General features: G+C 44.7%; 2 protein-coding genes across 2 annotated transcripts in view; both read left to right on the top strand.

Annotated features, from left to right (window-relative positions):
* LOC310786028 (insulin gene enhancer protein ISL-3-like) overlaps positions 1–7775 on the top strand; it is a gene marked incomplete at both ends in the record, with an annotated part of 36819 nt that extends 29044 nt beyond the window's left edge. The window contains one exon of the mRNA XM_083647213.1: positions 7743–7775. Coding sequence (XP_083503339.1) covers positions 7743–7775 — 33 coding nt within the window. The remainder of the gene's footprint in view (positions 1–7742) is intronic.
* s1pr3a (sphingosine-1-phosphate receptor 3a) lies at positions 6339–9973 on the top strand. The gene is made up of 2 exons (XM_083648383.1): positions 6339–6543; positions 7743–9973. Exon 2 carries the CDS (start codon positions 7878–7880, stop codon positions 9075–9077), a length of 1200 nt encoding a protein of 399 aa, XP_083504509.1. The 5' UTR covers positions 6339–6543; positions 7743–7877; the 3' UTR covers positions 9078–9973.
* The last annotated feature ends 2475 nt before the right edge of the window (positions 9974–12448 follow it).

Below are 12448 nucleotides of genomic sequence, written 5' to 3'. Positions count from 1 at the left end.
ACAAAGAGGTACACGCAAAGGCCACACACACACACACAGACACACACACACACACACACACACACACACACACACACACACACACACACACACACACACACACACACACACGTATACCATGCACCACCACCAGTTACATAAACCTTTACAAGGCTATGTTACAAGGTCGTTTTTTTCACGACCTTCTGACCCATAGCTACGCTTCCTCTTTCCCGACTATCCGAAATATCCAGGAAATCTGTGTCCTTTGGGCTGTTTTGATACGGTTATAAATGGCTTGTCAGAGAGTCGGCACATCTCTTGCTGGTCAGGGTAAAGTCAACAGCTCTGAGGGCCATTCATTAATCTGCAAGGCCTGCGCTGACATGAGGGCCAGCATGGCTGTAACTCCTCACAGTCAGTGACGTCAGAGAGAGAGAGAGGGGGAGAGAGAGAGAGAGAGAGAGAGAGAGAGAGAGAGGTGGGGGGGGAGGAGAGAGAGAGAGAGAAAGAGTCTACTCCCCTCTCCCTCAGTCTTGCTCTTTCTTGTCTTTATCCATCTCCCCTTCTTTTCCTCAACATTGGTCATTATGCGGTCGGTCACTGTTCGCCATATTAACTCCCTTCCAGCACGGCCGCAATTTCGTGCCCACTCTCCCAGATCTGTTCGTTCTAGTTTGATTCAGGGAAAAACAACATCTGTAGAGAAAACAGAGAAGATAGACAGTCAAGGGCGTAGGTTTGACTTTGACATTGGTAGGGACACATATTGGGAGGTCACGAAGCGTGCAAAGCACAATAGAAATGAACGCGCTATATTTCGAGTTAACAATATTTTGGCTACATACTGTAGGCTATTTGATGATGAGATGCACATGAAAACACCACAAAAATGACAAAGTAGAGGAGTAGAGAAGTAGAAGAGGGAAGTGTAGCCTAACAAATAGGCTTAATAAGTGCTACAGAACGCATTTCATACAACTATTAACAATAATGACATAATAGTGTTTGAATATATCTGAGTAATTCATTAATTACAGTATGTGGAGAATAGATAGTTCAGATAGCGTGGTTATAGCTGCCCTGTCATCAGGCTGTTTTATGTTTAGACAAGTGTTGACAGGTGTTATACGAAAAGTGTCGGACGAGACTGAGGCTCAAACGACATGTCGGGAGAGATCGAAACATCTGCACAAGCTGTCACACACACACACACACACACACACACACACACACACACACACACACACACACACACACACACACACACACATACACACACACACACACACACACACACACACACACACACACACACACACACACACACACACACACTAACTATAACTATAACCATCATTTTTATTTTCACTGACTAATTCTTCTGACTAATTATGGTAGGAGAGGTCTGAAGGCAAAGAGAAGATGGTCGTGGCCTCATGTCTGTTTCGTGTTCACTTGAAGGATGTGGTCTGGATGCTGCCTGCAACTTGCTGAAAGTCTATAGTGCTGCAGGTATGTTGGGGAGCACAGTGCATGTAGCACTTTTATCCTAAGTATGTGTGGAAAGTTCCTGGGAACTGCTTTGGTGGTCTGTGGGAGGAAGCTCTAGAAAGCCCCCCCACCGCTATATACGTATGTATGTTCAGGTACGCATGGGTAGCCTACGAATCCAGCCTGTGAAATTTTGTATCAGCTGACTGTTTCAACAGTTTTTAACTATCAACAAATGGTCAACAAACGATGCAATTTATAAGTTGATTGTCAAGTTAACCTGACGCTGCCAAATGGTTTTGTTTTGTGTGTTTCATCACATGATCTCGTGCGAATACAGCTGCCTTACAAGGTTCAGTTTATTATGTACATAAAATAAATTGTTTAGGGCAGGGGTTGATTCCCAAACCTTTTCAGTGTATACATACGAACATACATGAGTTGCCATGACATCTTAATTAGTAAACTATCAATACATGCAAAGAACACACAGAACCATGAATTTAAATATATCGAAATGCATGTAATTAATTAAAAAATTACATCCACAGCAACATGTACTTTTTTAACCTATTTAAATTTGTATTTCTACATTTGACCCTCTCCTTCCTATTGCCCACCTCTCCCCCATTGCGCACATATGGGTTAATAAATGGGTGATAGAGAGGCAGAGCGCTGTTGAACAACATGATGTGCACGCAGCTAAAGTGTCTGGTGCTGCAGCAGTGCAAAAATGGTTCCACAACAGGAAGAAAACCATCAAACAAGTGACAATTAGTGACAGTGCAAGAAAGAATTTACACACGGTGCCTACAGAATTACGCCTGGCGGCGCCACTGCGCATTTCGGAGCCTTGTATTGGTAGGGATGTGTCCCTAGCATCCCTACCCAAACCTACGCCAGTTTAATAGAACTGACCAGACAACAATGAAAAGAGAAGAAGAGAAGAAATATAGGCTGCCCATAACCACAGTCCACAGGAGGCCTTTTACACAAAGCACCTTATAATGGCTGCATATGGTCACAGTGGGAATGGGACACATAATGGTGCTAGCAGCCATGCTCACCCACTGAGCTGAAGAACATTGCATGTCCATAGACAACTCCTCCTTTCTTGTCTAATATTTTACTATGCATAATGCATTTTGGGCTTTGAGGTCAATTGGGAACAATTAAATAAAAACAGATTCATATAAATCATTTGATCTTATCTCAAGGATTACTGGTTGAGCCATCTGATTTCAAACACTGCTCTTCTTTCGGTATTATGCTCTCTCTTTATTACTGAAACTGAAATTGAAGAGATTATCATCAACAACAACAACAATGCAGCAACTACAACAACAATGACAACAACAACAACAACAATAATAATAATAATAATAATAATAATAATAAATAATATCAACTTTATTTATAGAGTCCTTTTGTAAACACAGTTATAAAGCGCTTTACAGTTCAAATAAGACAAGAATAAATTAAGATACAAACAATTTGGCCGATTGTCTTCTTCTGTTCTTTATTCGTGTATTGTTAAAAAATATGAACAATGACAAATTATCCTATAAGTGCACGAATGAAGGGAGGGACCGCAGACAGACTTCCTAAACCTGAGTCATGTTTCTCTCCCGGTTCTCAGAAACCTTCTCACCGCCATCTCAACCTGAATGTGAAACCAACCTCTCTCCAGGGAACGCCAGTGACCATAATGTGGGAAAACTACAACGAAACACATGGAGTAAACACACAATGAGAGGTAATAGCCCCCACACCCTCCATTTCCAACCACTGCACCATCCAGTGGTCGGAATAATGGACTGTACCGCACTCGTCTTTTGGGAATTTTCTGGGAATGTGCCTTCTGTTCTGTAAACACAATGCAAGGCCAGCTCATAGCAGTCATAATATCGACACGTCCAGCTGTGCTTTCTCCTCAGTCCTCCTCCTCCTCCTCCATGAGTTGGCTGATGGAGTCACACATCACTGGCTCTCACCATGTTGTCACCAGGAAAAGCCTGTTAGACAGCGGAGAGCAGTTTGGTACCCAGAGGGCTGCTGCATGAAACTCCAGGACTCATGACACAAAACACAAAGCTTTATTTATACTGTGCAGGTTGACTGGGCACACCTGGGGCCAAATGTATACAACTCTGTGTATATATTTAGGTGTAGAAATCTGTGTACGCCCAAAAAAGCTTTAAAAAAAATGTCGCCCAAATTCACACTGGCTCTAGATTATCCTTTGTCACATCACACTAGTCGGAGTCTAGTCTCACTTGGCTCCCTGCCAGGAGAGTCTGGCTGCATGGAAGCAGGCTGCTGGTATAAGCTCTGCCATTGGTGCCGACCATTTCAGTCGGCAGCGGAAGAAAATCCCTTTCCTGACTGACCAGCTGCGACCATGTATGGATCTCCTTTCTGCTCTCTCCGTGACAAATCTGTCTATCTCAAATGCCTCTGCCGTGAAACAACATCATCAACAATGCTAGCTTGTTGCTACACGTTGAAAACGATTGGATCTGGAATGTGCCTGCTTGGTACTTTCGGTGTTTGGTTGTAAAGGTAAACAGAGCCCCCCCCCCCCCCCCCGCTATATCAGAGTGCCAGCCAGTACAGCCAGAATCTCCCCTGTTGTAGGGTGAGAGTCTGGCAAGCGAGACTAGTCAGACTCAGAAGACTGCGTACATACAGTATGCATGGTATGAGAGATGTGGACCTTCGAGTTTTAGAAATTCGGAAACCGGTGTGGAAAGTGGCACACTTTTCGTGTGTACACATGGTTTATACATGTGGCCCCTGGTCTTTTCTTCAACCCTGACAAATCATGCAGTTTCACAACTGGAGCATTCTACAACTGATTCTCAACCTTTCCCATGTCAAGGATCGCTGATTTAGTCCACGATAGGGCTACGGACCTTCATTTCATGAGATTTTGTCTGTCTGACCCAAATCTGAGAATATTTGTATGAATTTGTCCAGAATGCCATGCGTCTCTGTATTGTAGGCAGAGAGATACAGCAACAGAGAAACTACAGTAGGATCAAAACAGTCATTCTTCTACATTCTCTAATTGCTCTCAATTTGCTCGCCCCCTGGAACCCGCTCAATGACCCCTGGGGGTCCTCGGACCCCACGCCACGCTGAGAACCACTCTTCTTCGATATACTTGTCATTTTCTTCTTCAATTTCTTCTTCTTTTGTTCTTAAAATAAAGGTTTTCTCTACCCTTTACTACCCCTGCTGCCGTCCATCAGGATATTTTTGCAAACAGCAGCCCAAATCTTCACCTTTCACCTGCAGTGCCCCAGCCTGTCCAGAGGATGTGATGACAACCTGCTCTTTCAAACCTCACATGCAAACCCATCAGGGGCCCCCGGTTCAAGCCCCACCACCACCACCACCACCACCACCACCACGCCCATTTCTATATTTAGCTTCCCAGACTCTTCTGTTCTTATCTATGACTCCTTCTTTCCGAAATAAAGTGAATAAAGTGCATATAAGGAGAAGGGTAGTGTGACTCTTCCATCCTCATCCATTCCAGTCAGCTCCAGTGGGAGAGGTCTGACCTATCTCACACACTGGAGGGCCAGGGGGAACCAGTCATCCTTCATTTTGAACATGAAAAACAATGTCTGATCAAAAGCATGGATATCCAGAGGGGCTGTAACTTTGCTTTGTGACCTGTCGGCGGAGGGGGTAAACACCAAACAAACAAACAAAGCCTAATATGTCAGTTTGTGTGCTTTCCTAAAACTGTGGATGACTTTGGATGGGATGTCTGGATGTGGATCACTTTCTGTGCTTAAAAAAAAGAAAGACTATTAGGCCTATAAGAGAATGCTTCATCGATTATTTAAACCCCTCAACTTTGGAGCTATCCTAACATCATTTTATATGAAGTTGATCATGCAAAAGGCACGAGTTACCCAGGAGTAAGGGCAACGCTTTAGCGTGCAGCATACAGGCTTGGTGACAGAGGATGACACAACCTCGGCTCAAGGTACAAAATAACTGTCTAGAAAAGTCGGCCTGCAGGGGCAATTATTTCAATTGTAACATGTGTCAGGGCAAGTAGAGGCTAACTGCAGTAGCCTAATTCCATGACACATTGGGGGAAGACAAATAGGTGTTCCAGTCAGCTGCCTGCCCATGTGTGAGGTGCAGAGAACAAAAACAAACCCATTTGACCTACACTAGAAACATCATTCTAATCAATCAAACTATAATAGTCTCCCACATTGTCGCTGGTCGTTTCGGTAACATACTCCCATTTGATAAGATCTTGTCACATGCAGGGTCCCCAATCTTTTTTGCTTTTAGATGTTTTATTAGGCTACAGAATGTGTATGAAACCATGACCAAAATAGTCATACATTCTGTCATTGTGTTACATATATGGAATCATACTATATTATTATTATTATTATTAATAACAACAACAACAACAACAACAACAACAACAACAATAATAATAATAATAATAATAATAATAATAATAATAATAATAATAATAATAATAATAATAATAATAATAATAATAATAATAAAAATAAAAATAATAATAATTTTGTGGGACCCCCCTGGAACCCTCTCGATGACCCCTGGGGGACCCCGGACGCCACTATGTGAACCACTGTCTGTGGTAAACACAGATGAGACTGACACATCTGCACTGCAGCATCTGGTGTGATGATGTCACGACTTTGACCTCTCTCTTGACTCATAATTGGTGGTAAATGTGTTAAGTGGAGCGGTGAGGGAGGATCCCGCCCCGCAACGGTCCGGCTGCCTGGGAGACTCGAGCGGGATGCTCAGAGCGGGGGAGAGTCGGTGGAGAGAGGAGGACTGGGAAAAGTTACGGACAACAGCGGCACTTTGGAAGATATTTCAATGAGGACACTTTTATGCGGAGAAGCGCAAAATATGGAACTTCGACTGAACACTGGATATATTCTTGACAAACGCGTATTTTGAAGCAGATATAACTGTGAACGCGCAGGAGGAAAGATATTCTAAATCTCGCACATCTCACCACCGCTGGGATGTTTAGATCAATCACTCAAACAGGTAGGCTACGATTAGCTGTGATAATGATTGAACAACTATTCAACTTTCTCATTTATAGTTTGCTATGGAATTCTCACAGTTTCCAAGCGCCATGCGCGTTGGGAACAACTTTTCCAAAACAGGAAGTTTTACTCAGACTTTAATGGGAATTTAATGGGTAGGCAGCATTCATCTTACATTCTTGTTTTAGGAAAACATGGGCCGATATGGAATTTGATGCGGTTCAGCGTTGATAAAACATTGCTAATGCACTGTTTTGATATGCAACTGTTTGTTTTGATAGTTGACTGAATAACATTAATGTGTAAATAAATAGCTAATGATCCCTATATTGGATTTAGGGATAGCTTGCCCTACATTGTGTAGGCTATAGTTGTATTATGTTTAAAGGAACACTCCCCCCATTTTCAACCAGCTTTGTATCATTAGAACATCAGTAGTACGGTATATCAGAAAACTGTAAACGGTTTTGAAGTCTGTCATTTAATTTGACAGTTATTGAATGTTAAAGTGTGGACCAGTGACATCACTGGTCCACACTAACTCAAATTAATAACTCATTAACTCAAATCAATTCTCAATAACTGTCAAACTATTCATCATTCATCTAGTTTGACAGTTATTGAGAGTTGATTTGAGTTAATGAGTTATTAATTTGAGTTAGTGTGGACCAGTGATGTCACTGGTCCACACTTTAACACTCAATAACTGTCAAATTAAATGACAGACTTCAAAACAGTTTACAGTTTTCTGATATACTACTGATGTTCTAATGATACAAAGCTGGTTGAAAATGGGCAGGCAGAGTGTTCCTTTAACGTTAATTTATCCATACATGATAGGCTATACGATTGTTTCAGTAAACTTCAGGATTACATGAGAGCATCATTTCAACATTGTTTTGACACTTTTTGATAGGTTATATTTATCCAGGCAAGTGACACAGCATTAATAAATACTAGCAGAGCACATGGGCTATAATTTGTGAAAAGCTATTAGGCCTAAAGAGTGGCAAAAGAACCTGTAACCTGTATTACATCATCTCAAACTTATTTTTGATGCATAATCTATTTTTCAAGTTTTTCTTCATCAGGCCTACTTTAACCTGTTATTTAAATTGGCAGGAATGTTAGTAGCTCTAACTTTAAAGACTTTAGAGTGTTGAAAATTAATCTCTTTGCCCTGTGTTTATGTGTCAGGTCCTTGAGGAGGCTGTGAGATGCCAGTGGTGACACTGCCAGGTCCAGTAGCGCTGCTTCCCTCTGCTGTGTCTGGTGCTGTGGCGCCCTCTGCTGTGTGACCGAGGAAGGCCGGGAAGGGCAGCAGCAGGCAGCATGGGCAACATCCTGGAGGACGGGATGAACGCTGTGATCGTCACCCACTACAACCACTCGGGGAAGTGGGAGCGTCCGCGCAGCAGCGGGGTCTGTAAGATGGCCGTGCTGCTGTTCATCTGCGTGCTGATCGTCCTGGAGAACGTCACGGTGCTGCTGGCGCTCTGGAGGAACAAGCGCTTCCACAGCCGCATGTACTTCCTCATCGGCAACCTGGCGCTGTCGGACCTGCTGGCCGGCGTGGCCTACGTGGTGAACATCTTCACCTCGGGACGCAACACCTACTTCCTGACCCCGGCCCAGTGGCTGGCCAGAGAGGGGAGCATGTTTGTGGCCCTCAGTGCCTCCACCTTCAGCCTTCTGGCCATCGGGATAGAGAGGCACATGACCATGGTGCGCCTGCGGCCGTGCGAGGCGGCCGGCCGGGGCAGACTGCTGGGGCTGCTGGGGGCCTGCTGGGCCGTGTCGGTGCTGCTCAGCGCCCTGCCCAGCCTGGGCTGGAACTGCCTGGACAATCTGCCCTCGTGCTCCACTGTGCTGCCGCTCTACGCTAAGAGCTACGTGGCTTTCTGCATCAGCGTCTTCAGCGCCCTGCTGGTGGCCATCGTCATCCTCTACATCAGGATCTACCGCCTGGTGACCTCCAGCGGCCGCAGGGTGAGCAGCAGGCCGTCGGAGCGCTCGCTGGCCCTGCTGCGGACCGTGGTGATCGTTCTCGGGGTGTTTGTCATGTGCTGGGCCCCTCTGTTCCTCCTGCTGCTGCTGGACGTGGGCTGCAGCCCGGACAGCTGCCCCGTGCTCTACCAGGTGGACTGGTTCATCGCCCTGGCCGTGCTCAACTCGGCCCTCAACCCCCTGATATACACGCTCTCCAGCAGGGAGATGAGGGCCGCCTTCTTCCGGCTGCTGTGCTCCTGCCAGACCAACGTGGAGTCCGGAGGGACCGCCACGGCGGGCAACCCCCACCTGGGCACCGTCATCCCCACGGCCGAGAACAGCAAGTCCAGTTTGGGCGGAGTAGGGATGGGCGGCGGTGGGAGGTCCACTATGAACAGAGGGAAGGTTCCGACCCCTTTGCACTCTGACAACAAGCACGGTGATCCCTCCGCTCCCACGGCGCCGCACCCGTCTGGGCCGGCCGACCTGCTCTCGGCTGTACTGGTCAAGGCCGGGGCGCTGCCCGCCCTCGGCAAGTTCTGACTGAGATAGTCATACTAGAACTATACAGAAAGAACTGATGTAGTAGTCCTGCTAGACACTTTTTGTTGATGCATTGTGGTCACTAGTGAAGTGCTGATGATAGAAGCAAAGACGTTAGTTTGAGCCAAATAAATCCACAAAGCTGACTGCTTCGTACGGAGTGTAGATCTGAATACATCTAAGATCATGGAAAGCCACTATTTACAGCACACTCTACAATATTATTCACAGCAGCCGAATAATTGAAGTGTTGTGTGTGTCTTACACATTTATGTCCATATTTCAGAACTATGAAATGTGTTTGGGCAGTTGCTTGGAGATGGAATAAACCATATGCCCAAACAAGGGACTTGGTTTACTCCATGTCTGTTAAATTAGTCTTGATAGTGCTTCAAAGAAGTCATAACAGAGTTTTATTTCGCTTTATTGATATTGTGTCGATGTATAATGTTTTTTGTCAACAATGACGATTGTTTTAAACAGCAAAGATGAAATCTGGGCACTTTTTCTTTTTGCATGTGATATATATATATACACAAGTATTCTCAAATCACCTGCCTTTTCGCTCACTATTTGACTCTGTAAATTATTTATTTTCCATGAAAACCTTTGCCCTCTGAGTCCTATAAACTGTGTGGTATAATGCTTTGTGTGCATAAAAGCCACCACAGTGCAGGGAGTTTAATATTGACTGTGTATGTTATGATTTGAAAAAATGTCTCACAGACACTTCTGCCTCTGCGAAGCACGTCTAGAAGCCACTCACACAGCCACTAACCACTAGTGAGTAGGAGTGTTGGATTTGACTTATTTAATGGCAGTAGAGTGTAAAGGATATTTCAGCCTAGGGTGGTGTAGTGCCTAATAGCATTTCATACCAAACCAAATAAAGTCCTATTCCCTCTGATGAGATTGTCACTCGTGTCATGTCGTTCTATTAAATCAATGACTTGCCCGCTTTTCAGTTTCCTCTCACATCCAAGCCAGGTCCCTATGTAGGCGTTTTTGTGTAAATAGTACAAGGTGCAATTACATCAAATCCTGTGTAGGCAGAGGTGTCTCAACAAGCATATGTTGATTCACACACACACACACACACGCACGCACGCACGCACACACACACACACACACACACACACACACACACACACACACAAGCACACACACATTTTATTTATTTATTTATTGGTTGATTGATTGATTTTTCGGGTGAGACTTGCTCTCCATGGCTAGCAGATGTTAACTCACACATGTTTGTTATAGCCACGGTTCATATTACTGTAAAACATAAGCTGTAATGGAGAAATGTTCTTATCTGTCACGTTATCATAAACTGTTCAGACAAGAGGTGAGAAATCTGATTTGACCACTTAATTTCCTAATGGGGCGCTTACTGATGATCTCGTATTCCCCTTCATAGGCAGACCTGCGTCTCAAACAGTGGTAAATAATGCAAATAATTCTTGGTTCTTATTTTAACCTGTAGGGAGCGCCAGTTGGGTGGAGTCAGATGTCAGTGTCTGGTAAGTCATTAAAAGCACATTCAAATGCATTTTGTTATTGTCAAATAAACCCCACGATTTTTCTGTGTGGCAAAAGCAGCCACTTGTCAACTTTTCAACAGCCAAATTTTGGCTGAGGTCATTTTTCCCTTTTTTCTCAACACTTGTTCTCGGACAATTCCCCATGCTGTCCCAGTCATTGTTCCACCCCCCTCTGTTGATCTGGCGAGAGCCGTAGACTAGCACATGCTTCCTCCGATACATGTGCAGTCGCCAGCCGCTTCTTTCCACCTGACAGCGAGGTGTTTCACATATCACGTGGGAGGAGCACATTATTTTCCCTAGTTCCCCTCCCTCCCCGAACAGGCGCCCCAACCACCCAACCAGAGGAGGCACTAGTGCAGCGACCAGGACTCATACCCCACCGGCTTCCCACCCGCAGACACAGCCATTTGTGTGTGTAGGAACAACGTCTGAGTCTGACCAGGCCGGAAGTACCGCTGCCAGGAATTGAACCCGGGTTTCTGCAGTGGTAGGCGAGTACTTTTACCTCTACTTGTATGTTACTTTGGACTCACAGTTGAATGAATTAGTGATCAATGGTTGGACAGGGATGTAGGGCAGGTTGCTTTTATAAATACTCACAATTAAATAACCTTCCATACTGGCTGACTGGCATCTCATACTCACCTCAGCTCCGCCGCGCCTCCAGTTCTGATGGAAAGAGACAGCAAGAATTTAATACCAGCTGTGCATCTCCAGCTTAAGGGCCCGCAGAGGACTTGCTGTCAGAATGTTTTAGCGTTCTCTTCCTCCAGGTAGCTGGGTATGATTTGGGCCTCGTGCCATCAGAACATTAGAGAATGTCCAAAATGTTGAATTGTGTCAGGAGTCATTTACAGTCAGGGAATCATTCTTCGTTACCTCGTCCTCAATCTCCTACTTGTCATCTTCCTCCTCACCAGCCTCATTAGATTGCATTAGATTTCTGTCCCAGAAATTTGTCTTATATGCACACACAGTCGCGCACACGCACGCACACACACACACACACACACACACACACACACACACACACACACACACACACACACACACACACACACACACACACACACACAAAAGTGCATTATTGTGTAAATAGATACCCACAAATGTTTAAAAAAACAGTACAATGAAGATACAGGTGAACAAAAATCAACAAAACCGCAAAACAAATCGTTTTTTTTTAAATTAACGATGAAATATTGCACAGCCCTATTGATTAACTTAGTTATAATACAGCTGTAAACACGAGCCCAGTTGAACGCAGCAAAGGCCTCCTCATTTGACATCGTTTCCCTTCTAGATCAGGCAAACAGCTCAAAACAGGTTCAATCAAATCAAATCAAAATTCACCCTGTCTTTTTCAAACCCATTAGCTTACAGCTAATATAGACTCCATTATTTCTCCAAATGTTCCTAACAACCCCTCATAAACTGCTGCACGCACTAACTGGGTCAACCACCTTAATAAATCATGTTAACTAAATAGGCGTCACCAGTCTTCTTTGAGGGTTTAGACACGGTGGATTTGTGTCATTCTCTGTGCACAATGCCTATTTGCATACGACTAATGTGAACATGACAGAGGACAAGAGAATCACCACCACGCCATGCCACCGCCATCCTGGCTTTATGCTGGTGTGTGGCGAGGGAGCGTGCGCACGTGTGTGTGTGTGTGTGTGTGTGTGTGTGAGTGAGTGTGTTCATTTGCATGTGTGCGCATGTGCATTTGTCTGTGCAGGCCAGGCATGTTTGTGCGTGCACCAGAGGTAGTGTTTGTGCATGTGTGTGTGTGTGTGTCTGTGTGTGCGTGCGTGTGCGTGC

This window comes from Poromitra crassiceps (genome assembly GCF_964638095.1).
Source record: "Poromitra crassiceps genome assembly, chromosome: 12".
Lineage (NCBI taxonomy): Eukaryota > Metazoa > Chordata > Actinopteri > Beryciformes > Melamphaidae > Poromitra > Poromitra crassiceps.
Note: the sequence above shows the minus strand (reverse complement) of the source record. Positions and strands in the feature narration are given on the sequence as shown.